At 43.2% G+C, this 12,202-nt stretch overlaps 1 protein-coding gene across 2 annotated transcripts in view; it reads left to right on the top strand.

The window, feature by feature from the left end:
* ING1 (inhibitor of growth family member 1) overlaps positions 1-6,818 on the top strand; it is a 12,482-nt gene extending 5,664 nt beyond the window's left edge. For both annotated transcript variants that reach the window (XM_019525374.1, XM_019525373.1), the window contains exon 2: positions 5,196-6,818. In XM_019525374.1, the coding sequence (XP_019380919.1) occupies positions 5,196-5,899 (704 nt within the window). In that variant the 3' untranslated portion in view covers positions 5,900-6,818. The remainder of the gene's footprint in view (positions 1-5,195) is intronic.
* The last annotated feature ends 5,384 nt before the right edge of the window (positions 6,819-12,202 follow it).

Raw genomic sequence — 12,202 nt, forward strand, 5'->3', positions numbered from 1 at the left:
AAAAAAAGTGAGGTTCAGGTTAGGTCGGGGCAGGCAAAGTCTAGCCTCAGCAGCCCCTGCTGGCGTTGCTCCACCAGGTCTCCACGGGAATCCCAGCAGCGGGGCCTTGATGCACAGGGCCGGTGTTTCCATAGAGACCGGCCCAGGCGGCTGTGTCAGGGCCGTGAGCTGCTCTGGGGTTGGGCCGGGATCTTGCCGTGCTGACAGTGCAGGGCAGAGCTGGGACAGAGCTGTGATCCATTGTCTGCCTGCCCCAGGGGCAGCAGATTGCAGCTCTGGCCTACACTGTCACCATCACAAGGCCCTGGCCTTGGAGCAGCTCCGTGCCCAGCCGTCACCCTGCCAGCACTGCTTGCGCTGGTCTCCGTTAGACCCTGGCCCCATCTCTCCTAGGGTCCCCATGGAGATCTGCTGAAGCAATGAGAGAAGGGGCTGCTGGGAAATTGAGTCCAGCTGCCAGCCAGATCTGCCATTTTGCCCACCTCTGGGTTAGACAGGAAAACTTTTCTCACTAGGAGGGTAGTAAACCTGAACAGGTTACCTAGAGGGCTTGTGGACTCTCCATCCTTGGAGGTTTTTAAGACCGAGCTAGACAACGCTTTGTCTGGGATGATCTAGCTGGGGATGGTCCTGCCTTGACCAGTGGGTTGGATTCTAGTGTTTCTCAGCCTGTGGTACGTGTATCCCTAGGGGTACGTGAGACACAAGCAGGGGGTTCACAGGTGCTGCGTTTTGGTCTTTGCCTGCTCAGGCTGGAAGTACCGGCTGCTGCCCCTCCTGCCCTGTCTGGTGCCAGGGCCTTCACTTCCCAGCATCAATGTGCTGGGGGATAAGTAGGGAGGCCCTGAGCAGGCTGCCTTGCCCCAGTGGAAAAAGTGGGATTCGGCTCATGGTGATGAAACTGGAAGTGCCATGGTGAGGAGTCAGAGTCCAAAATGTTCCAATTTCGCTTTTACCGTGTTGATTGGCAGGGAGTACGCAAGGTACCGAAGGTTGAGAACCACTGGATTAGATGACCTCCTGAGGTCCCACCCAATATACATCTGAGTCTAAGAGATGCCAAAGCAAGTTCCTCCCAACCATACCCCCAGTTTATTGGGATATTATTGATCAGCAACATAACCAAGAGCAGCTAAATACAGAGAACACAGGGACATACTCATTCCCAGGTGGAGAGGTCTCAGGGCCCTCAGAGTTGTGACTGAGGCAAGTTCCAGGCTCCCACCCCTCTGCCTTTGTGTGGGGGAGCTTTATACAGTTCAGGTTCACACTTCTCTATTCCCATTCCTCCCTCTAAGATAAGGAGCTCTTGGCCAATTGAATAGGAAGCAGGGAAACTGAGTCATGGTTCCTGACCATTGTTCTCTCCTTATTAGCACTCGATGTGATCACTGTGCATCCCAACTCCCTTGAAATGGCTTCTGTACATGCTAAGGACAAATGTCTTACATTTGAAAGCTTGTCTAACTACCCCAACTGCATAGTTGGTCCAATAAAAGACATCACTCAGGGAAAATCTTGTCTCTGTGTTAAGCCTTGTGATTCAGCCTGAACTGCTTCTGGGCTCAGAGTATGTGGGGAGAGGAATGGGGTGAGCAAAAAAGGGATGAGGGATGTTTAGGACTCCCCAGCACACACAGGTGACCAAGCCTGTTCCTGTTCCCTTCAATAGCGACATTTTAATCTAATAATAGTCTAAGAGGGATGTTGTGGCTGTGACGTCCCAGAAATGACACGAGTGGCCAGGATTGCTTAGAGTGAGACTGACTACGTAGTTGCAGCAGAATTAGCCAAGCTTTCAAATGCAAGGTGTTTCTTTCTCAGGTCGCAAGATGTTTTAGGCCACAGTCATTTCTGTCTACCTTGGGACATGGTTAGTTGACACATGGGTTAAAACATCAGGGGGTGCTGATAATATGGCTGAGGTTGAATATGCTCGAGCAGTAGCAATGGTGAAAAATGGCTGTGCTGGCCTTAGCCTGGGGGAGCTCATGCAGACCCTGTCTCTGGCAAGATAGAAGGCATAGGTAAATGTATCATAGGCTATATGATGCACGCTTTTTCCACCAGAGTAGGGCTTCTCTACATTTTTGGACTCAAGGAGCTCCATAACTTCTGAATTGAGAGGCACCCAATTTCCAAAACTCACTTGTATATTACAGTGCTTACCTCCTTGCAGAGGGTCTGTGCCCTGGGGGTGCAGGATCCACCAGATACAAACTAGCCTGTGCTTATCTGCTTATCTCCTCACACCTCACTGGTCAGATTTCTCCCCACCCTTTGAAGGCATCTCGGTTGAGAATCACTGTGCTAGGAACACTCAAGTGGATACTGTTCTTCATTGGACTTGCTAGAGAAGTTAAGGACCCCTTTAGAAAGCTACTCCTGCAATTGTTGCAATGAAACCTCTTTTTTATTATGTCCTCTGAAAAAAACAAAATGAAGCAAGCAAAGATTGACACCCTGCAGAAAGCACACCAGCAGCCTCTTATAACTAATACGGGTTTTTTGCAGAATTTTTGGTTCTGTATCTGTGAGCGGAGGGGATGGAGGGCGGTGGGGTGGAAATGATCTATTTCCAAGTTTATCAACCTACTTCAGGCAGGCCAGGTATCTGTATTGCATCAAAGCCTAGTAGGTAGCTGTAGAGGTGTTTGACTGTTTTGAGAGACATTGGAATGCCTAGACCTCCTATGGGGTCTATACAGTACTTCAACTAGGAGAGGTTAACATTAGCTGTTCTGGAGAGAACAGATAGGTTGTGCTGCAGAGCTCCCTTGCATAAGGAATTGGCACTCAGCACTGCTTTCAGTTGCAGTTGGCAACACTTCCTTGCTTAACATCACATTTCAGTGCTGTGTTCTGTATCCACTCCAAAACTTCACCTATAAGAACACCCAGTTAGTGCTGAGAAACCGTTTTTATCTGGGTATCTAAACAGCAGCAAACGTTGCTTGGCATTTTGCAGTCTGCTGAGGAATTTGATTAGCAACACAGGAGAAGTGCTTAGCACCTTGCAGAATTAAGACCATCAGGACTAAATTAAATGCTTTTCTCTCAATATGATAAATTATTAAGCAGCTCCTGGAAAATGGCATTTTTTCCATATGCTTCCACATCTGTCATGCAGTTTGGCAATATGCTGGGAGTAATAAATTTAACTATTTTAGGTAAGTCATTACATTTTAGTAGCCTATATTTAAGCATATTGGCTCTAAGTAAAGCAAACTGTTTCTCCGAGAAAAATTATCTTTATATCACGTTCATGTGGGCTAACCTAACAGTGACAGTAATCAAGTGCCCCCAAATCGTATCCTAGAACTTCTTTCAGTCATTAAGAATAATTGATGATGGACATTTAAATCACTTTGAAGCGTTTGTCATCAGTAGAATGCAAGGTACTTTGTTTTATAAGAATATGCAAGCTGGCATGTCCATAACACACTTGGGGAGGGGAGGCAAGTAGCACTTCAGCACCTGCTTGCTGGCTGCTTTGAACCCTGGCAGGGAGCCTCTATTGCAGCTGTACTAACTAAAGCAAAACTTAGTTTGTCTACGTCAGAGTTCTACGATGTGTTTATAAATACGATCTGGAAAAGGCGCATTTTTACCCTAGATATAAAGCTTAAGTCACACGATCTTCAGTGTTATTTAGTATCAGTTACTGCTAAAATGTCTTTTGTCCAAAAATGAATCTGATTTGGGAAATAGGTATTCACACTTGTGAAATTCAAAGACAAAACCTTTGAGATCTAATTTGAATTTAGATAGGATCATAACTTTTACTGGAGTAAAACTGTTAGTTTTATGCTTCAGCAAGTGTTATGTTCTTTCTAAAGCTTCATTTTTTGATTATCAATCTAACCTCTTCTCTGCTTATTTCAAGGTGAACGGACAGAGAAACAGCTTAGAATCTGAGGTGGTTTAAAGTCCATATTCTAGATATCTCCTTTAGGGTTGAGTATATTTATAAAGAGGAAACAGAAAAGAGTTTTAGCAGATACTACATCTCACTTCTGTTGAAGGGAGTTGGATCAAGCTAGTGGTGCTTTAGAACCACATACTTGACCATTTTAAGTGTCTTCCTCTTCAGACTGATCTCTCAAACACTCCATTGACTACAACCTTACAGTCTTACAATAGTGTCACTTAAATTATCTACATTTGATTGACAAACATATATGATAAATGCATTTGATTGATGCACATAAAAAACTCTGACTTACGCTGTATATTATAACGTCCTAATGTTATTTTAATGTTTACTTGGTTCTTCTGGGTAAACGCATACAGAGAGTATATTGATGTATTTACTGAAGGTAATGCACCTATTTCAAAGAATGTGTGTGGGAGGGGAAAAAAACAAACCCAAAAGGGGCTCACCTTTATCCTGCAACCAGGGCTCTAGTCCTTTTTAGCCCCACAACTGGAGGAACAAAAGATTGGAACAGTTTTATTAGCCCTATCAAGCAAAGATTTTTGTTGCCCAGGAGCCAGCCCATGGCATTCTGATTTCTGTATCAGTTATAAAGTATGGGTGTCATCATTAACTCACTCAGTATCTGTTTTCTGCAGTGATTTGTGCTCCCTCTGCCTCTTTCAACCATTTCTAGTGAGCAAAAATTATGTACTTCTGTCATCTTTAATTTGGAGGAAGTTTCTTTGTGGGCTTTTTTTTTTTTTCAAAGAATGTTAATACTTGGAAGATGGTCTGAAAAATAACCAGTGTCTTATTTCCATTTCTGAATTTGGAACTAATTTTGGAGTTGCTGCTGATGGAAATTAGTTTAAAATATGTATTTATCTACAAGGAAACAGTCTCAAGACCCAGGACACACATTTGTTAGTCTTCTATAACTTCCCATTGTTTGCAACGAGCTGTTTCATAGACATCACTTGCCACTAGGCACATGTACAAGCACTCAGAGTTCAGCAGTCCAAAATGAAATAACAGTTTTCCATATCCAAACCAGTTGCATTTGCATTCTGTTCTAGAGAGACCTGCTGAAGCAAAAATAATCTGCTAGAGATATGAGCTGTTTGTTGTCAGATTTCAGCTTTGGAGAGTCCACCTTTGATCATCTTTGCACTTTACAAGAAGGTGTTGCTACATTAGCAAGGACTGAATACGGGAAGGTTTTGTTCAGACTTTCTGCCTATGCCTACTATTGATAGTTTTTATTTTTCTTTTACAGAAATCTTAAAGGAGCTGGATGATTATTATGAAAAGTTCAAACGAGAGACAGATGCAGTGCAGAAGAGAAGACTGTTGCATTGCATACAGAGAGCATTGATCAGGAGTCAGGAGCTGGGAGATGAAAAAATCCAAATTGTCAGCCAGATGGTGGAGCTCGTTGAGAACAGAACCAGACAAGTGGATGGTCACGTGGAACTATTTGAGACTTGTCAAGAGACTAATGACACTACTGGGAACAGTGGCAAAGCCAGTCAGGATAAGTCAAAGAGTGAAACAATCGCTCAGGCAGAAAAGCCCAACAACAAGAGGTCAAGGCGGCAGAGGAATAATGAAAATCGAGAAAATGCTTCTAATAATCACGATCACGATGACATCACCTCAGGAACTCCAAAAGAGAAGAAAGCAAAAACATCCAAGAAAAAGAAGCGCTCCAAGGCAAAAGCAGAGAGAGAGGCTTCCCCAGCAGATCTTCCTATTGATCCCAATGAGCCAACATACTGCTTATGTAATCAAGTCTCCTATGGAGAAATGATAGGATGTGATAATGATGAGTGTCCAATTGAGTGGTTTCATTTCTCATGTGTGGGACTCAATCATAAACCAAAGGGTAAATGGTATTGCCCCAAATGTAGAGGAGAAAACGAGAAAACTATGGACAAGGCACTAGAGAAATCAAAAAAAGAAAGGGCCTACAACAGGTAGTTTGGAGACTTTTAATAGCAAAGAAAACTAAAACCACCAAACCAGTGTATTTATTGTCAGTGTCACCTTTGTGGAGGTGCAAAGATTGTAAAATGTATATTTTTAAAGGAGGTTAGAAACTGAACCATTCCTGTTATAGGGACGGCAATAAGACTGATTTTGTTTTTCATTTGGTACAGCTATAAACAAGAAAGTGGTCCATGGACCAACATTTAACAATAAACAAAGTAATAAAAGTTTAAGTGTAGTGTTCATCTGGGTCTTAAGAAAAAAGAATATTTTTTTGTGTGTGCTTGTAGCACTGTACCCATTAAAATTTCAATTACAATATTTCTTGAACATCCATTTCGTTTTTCTTCATAAGGGAATGTTATTTACCTTTTGAGCAAATTGTCAAATAGTATTGCCATCCGGCTGTATTTGAATAAAGCTACAGTACCTTGCAAATTAAATTTCTTTCATTGACAACCAGTACAAGAACTAACAGAACAAAGGTAAAAATTCCAGTTCCTGCTACAAAGTGTGTCAGTATAACAGTTTAATAACAAATGTTGAAATAGGGTTAGAAGATTATTTTTTACAAAAAGTAAATGGTTGACTTTTACATGACAAATATTTTATATACTGGCCAGGTACCACAAGGGCCATTTTAAATGATTCAGTACATTTTATATTTAACCGGGAAGTGGTTTAGTAATGAAACTTAAAACAAGCTTTATACTGTCACAGATAATAATGTAGCAATCTTTAATTTGTATAAGTTGTATAAATGTACATTTTTAAGTGGAGTTGCACTTACTGTATTATAATTGGAAATGCAGCCAAATGCCATTGGTTAACCGATGTGCATTTCCTTCTGTATGTATGAAAACTGTACAGCTGTGATATTAAGAAATAAATGAAACAACTTGGAAAGCTTGCTCCTCTGGCAATTCTGTTTAACATGAATACCTAGAAATTACAAAAACTAAGGTCTTTAACTTCAACAACCCTAGCAAGCTTCTGTCCAGAAGCCTGAAGCAGAATTATAATTCCAATAATGAATCTGTGGAGAGTGTGTGACTAGCAAGTGAAGAAGTTTATCAAAATAGCATTTAACCTGTCATCCAGCTCCACTCTCTTGTTCCTTGAAGTTGCTCTAAGAGCTTGTTGTATTCCTAAAAATTGATAGAATTGAACTGGCCTCCTTTGCCAGTTTTCATATTTCTAATTATAGATACAAATAATTTCATTTATTTCTGATAACATTTATCAGAAGTAGATGCTTATTGATTTACAATATTTTTCAAGTGGCATTAAAATTACCCAGGTTAAGCATTTATCCCACTCCTCGGGTGCTCAGATAAAACTATGTTTAGCTATAATAAAAATGTCACTTTAGGTTAGGCACCCAAATCCCATTTCACTTAATTTTTTAGTGCCATAAAGTCCAGGGGGTGAAATTCTGGCAGAACTGCTTTGTGCCTCGCCTCCCCTTTGTGGAAATCCCCCAAGCGGGATTTAACAACTACCAGCCAGTAGAGGGGTCAGAAACAGGACTAATGTTGCAGAGGAGCAGTGGGAGGGGTGTCCAGACTAGTAGATCAGCGGGGGGGGCGAAGGTTTGGAACACCAAGGTGGGATTTGGTGATTCATACTGCCAATATGTTGTGCGCAGATACACTTCCAATTAAGGCTTCATTCCTCTCCCAAATTGCAGTTCTGCATCACTCAAACAACAAAATCATGCCACTAAATTAGTACCGATTCCTCCAACATCTTCTGACTTGCCTGGTCCCTCTCCAGGAAGTGGAGTGGGATAGGATACTGTGAAACAGCTATGATGTTTGGTGAATGACAGCATGTAAAGGAAAGCCATATGCACCATGTCACATACTGCAAATGGCCACTGTCAAAGATTGCTTCACAGTGCATGCATCTACACATGAAATTAAAGCGAAGCAATAAACTCCAGAACTCTTTGAGCTGGAGCAAACTGCTTCCAGGCACAGCATCTACATGTCTGCCCAGGATGGTAGCAATTGAAGCGAGGGCAGAGGAGGCCTGGGCTTGCAGTCAGCCTGGGGTGTCAGTCCTGAGCTCCAGATGGTGGCGTCAGGCAATGGAGTGGCTGGCTGGGGCACAAAGGTGCTGAATCTGTGGAACCGTGCGGCTAGGTGGCAGGCAAGAGTCTGGCTGGCCCCCACCTGGTCACCACCTACACGTGTGTTTCAGTGCAGTTAATTACTCTGCCATACTGTCTGTTAGGGAGAGTACTATTTTAAGGTAGAGTTAATTAGCTTACTGTGCCCTAATACCAGCACACATGGTGATGCTTTACTGTGGAGCTAATTAGTCTACTCAGCAACAAATCACATGTAGATGCACCCAGTGATGACTAAACCATCTTTAACTATTGCTAAATAGACATGAGAGAGGGCATGAGTTTGGGTGTACACATGCACATGTACATGCTCAGATCCTTCTGCCTTTTCCACCTAAATGACACAATAAGCAAAGTACCATTCACGCATTTTGTCTGAAGCAAACAGAGTGTCCATTTTGTCCCTTTCCTCTGCTGGTGAAGATCTGGGCTGAGGGGAATCCACAGCAGCAAGCTTATAATGAATCTTATTTTAGATATGCTTTCTTATTACCTTTTTTCCTTCACATGTGTGACTCGTTTTTTTTCAGCAGTTCATTCCGGCTTCTGTCCCCACTGCTATCTCCACCCTTGCAGAATAATTCAGCTCCAGCATACTCTTTTCTGCAAACTTTGTCTAGTCTGGGAAAACACATGCTTCCAAAAACAGTGCTAGCTAAACCCACTTGAAATATTTGGAGGATTCATAAACACAGCTTAATATTTTTTTAATTAGGCTACCTGGTCAGATCTGACTTTCTCTCAAATGCCTACCCCCCCTTCTTCCCCAGGTCCTAATTAGTATTTTAAATGCAGTTAGGTTAAAATGATGGAGGTCTGAAGGACCTTGATAGGAAGGTCCAATTTCACATGGATCAGTGGAATCATCTTTAAACTGCTATTAAATGCCATTTCCAGTTCTTACTGATGTGCTGTAATTTCATTCCCTTTAGCTCGCAAAGGAGTTGCTGATCTGCTAGATGGTTTAAAAATTATATCACTTCCCATTTTTGTTGGCTTGCATTATGCATCTTCCCAACTTGTAGCATAATGGATTGCAACTTTCTTTTGCAGCTCACCAGGCACATTGACACGAGACATTAAATGCACAGGAAACTAATTCTATTGTGCATTACTGCATCATGGCAAAAGCTGTGCTGATGTGCTAACATGCAGTAGAATTAGTCTACTGTGCATTAACGTCACTATAAAGGTATATGCTGGTGCTACTGCACAGTAGTGCTAGTTACTGTGCATTGAGTTAGTACCTGTTATTATAGGTACTAAACTTAATGTGCAGTAACTATAGCGCATTAATGCACATGTAGACATACCCACCTTCTAGTAGGATCAGCACCATGGGGTTCAACAGATCTAATTTCAAGCTCTGAGCATGTTTGCTTACTTAGTTTAGATCCCACAAACCACTATTAAGCTCTTAGTTGGAAGTACAGCTGTCTCACGTTATATTAACATACTACCAAACAGTCTCATGCTGTGAAAAAATTGCTCTAGTCTAGTCATCTTTTTGTGTTTTTACAAACATACCTTTCCCTCATGCCCATTTAAGTCAGTGTAACAGACATGAGAAACTGCCAGCAGAAGTGGAGATTTAATTCTTGTGCTGCTGCACATAAAAGGCTGGATAGAAGCAGCAGATATGCAGGTTTTCTATAACGCTTTCTGCCAGCCTTAACTGAATCCCGATATACAGAGACCTTCTCTAGGAGTGAGGGAACATTTGAGTTTCTGCCCCTTTGTTCACTGACAATACTATCAACAAAGTGCTCAAGTGAGACATATTCTCTCTACTGGCACATCTGCATGTTCATTAATACGCCCTAGTTACTGTACATTAAGTTTAGTACTTGGTTAACCAAGTACCAATTCAATGCACAGTTACTTGCACTAATGTGCAGCAGCACCGGCACACAGGGGTTTTGTTTTCCTTTTTTTACACTCGCTGTCCAGTATCCTAATAACACAGTGCAGTGGCGTATTAGCACGATTTGTGACCGGCAGGCTACTGCGCAGTAAGAATTTTGTGTAGATGTTGTGCCCATCTTGTGCCCACTGAGAATTGGATTGAGACTACTAATTCATTTCCTATAAACCACAGAGCAGCCATCTAATATGAAACTTTCGTTCAGTAGGCTACCACCAAATACATGGGAAGGTGACACTGCTGATCTGGGCTGAATATGAACAAAAGACCTAGCCAAGAGAATCTCTCTATCCCATTACCAGTCCCTTGAACTAATGATATACACCCTCTGGTTAAGAGATGACACCATTTTGATGGTGCCCAAGGAAGCTGCAGCAAACTTATTACATTACTGTACAGCTCTGTGGAGAGAAAAGACAGGAGTGGGATAGGAGAGGACGCTGAAGGATCTGGGCCTATTTAGTCTAGACAAAAGAAGACCGAGAGAGGATTTAATAACAGCCTTCAGTTACCTGAAGGGGGGTTCCAAAGAGGATGGAGCTAGACTGTTCTCAGTGGTGGCCAATAAGAGAACAAAGAGCAACGGTCTCAAGCTGCAGCAGGGGAAGTTTAGGTTCCATATTAGGAAAAACCTCTTCACTAGGAGAGTAGTAAAGCACTGAAACATGCTACCTAGAGAGGTTGTGGAATCTCCACCCTTGGAGGTTTTTAAGACCTGGGTAGACAAAGCCTTGGCCAGGATAATCTAGCTAGGGACAGCCCTGCTTTGAGCAGGGTGTTGGACTAGATGACCTCCTGAGGTCCCTTCCAAGCCTAACTTTCTGTGATTCTGTGATAGTTGGCAGGTGAAAGCACGTAAGTGATGAAGCACTAAATGTTGCCTGTAAAGTGCAACTGCAAGCTATTACTAGAGGGAAAGAGAGATCCAGCATGAGGTTGAAACACAAGGAGCTAAGCATCAGCTTGAACCATTACATCACCTGAAAGCATCCCAATTAAACAGAATTATTATTTCCATTGAGCAGCAATCCTAGCCTTGCATATCATTAAACTTAAATACGTTTTTACAAATTAACTGGATTTCCTCATTAACTGCATTCTAATTAAGTGGAGAAGACCAAATAAATACAATCAGATCGCATTGCTCCACTGGTCCATCTTTGGGTAAAATCTTTTTTTTAAATTCTACTAAACAAACATACAGTCAAGACAGAGTGCAGAAAACATGGCATTTTCAAACTGTAACATTCCATTACAGATAGAAATGCCTAAAAACTAAATGCATTGCATATCACCACATGTTCACTCTTCAGTTTTTATTCAAAACTCACTTCCTTTTCATTTAGCTCCTCCCACACTACTGGAGCCAGTGGCAGGACTCATAGGGCAAATGGCTCCAGTCACCAGCATACGAGTCCCCAGCGGAGCAACCATGACAGTGGGGCCTGCACTTGCCCTGTCAGTAGTGGTCCACATTTTCAGTTTTTATTTAAAAAAAAACCCGGAATTTTACAGGGTTTATCTTCCAAACATAAAAACTGGGTTGAAATTGGGATAAAAGGAAGAAAAGGAAAAAAAATCAGTTTAAACTGGGGAAAATAATAATACATTCCTGTGGCAGTGACGGAGGGAGGGAGTAAGGCTGGGACTAGGGAAGGGGCAGGGCACAGCCCATTGGCCACTTCCAGGCCTGCAGTAGGGAGTATAGCGGAGGGAACTGTCAATAGCTGTGGGGTGTGGGATAGGGTTTGTGTCTCTTGCTGCTACATGCACCCCAGGAGGGCTGCAGGCTGGGGGGCTGCGCTGGGCTCTCCCTGGGGGGCATGTGCCCCCAGATCTGCACTCGGGACAATTGTCTGGTGCAGTTCCCCAGCCCACAGCCCTCCTGGGGAGTGTGTAGCAGCAAGAGCCATGCCCCCCACGCCCACTTACAGTTCCCTCCAAAGCTGGCGTTGGCCATTCCTGGGGCCACTGCAGCAGGGGCTAGGGTGAGTGGGAACAAGCGGAGCCCCGGGGGGCATAGGGCACAGTGCAGGTTGTCCCCGCTCACCCCAGCCCCTGCTGCAGTGGCCCCGGGAACAGCTGATGCCAGCTGCCTGCAGCTGCTGGGCTGTGCCATACCCCGAACCCCCTGAGGCTCCGCTTGTCCCTACTTACTCCAGACCCTGGGCTGCGCCATGCCATGGTGCAGGCAGCTGGCTCTAGCTGCTCCCAGAGCCACTGAAGCAGGGGCTGG

The sequence above is a fragment of the Gavialis gangeticus genome, unplaced genomic scaffold, assembly GCF_001723915.1.
Source record: "Gavialis gangeticus isolate Ggan-Ray unplaced genomic scaffold, GavGan_comp1, whole genome shotgun sequence".
NCBI lineage: Eukaryota > Metazoa > Chordata > Crocodylia > Gavialidae > Gavialis > Gavialis gangeticus.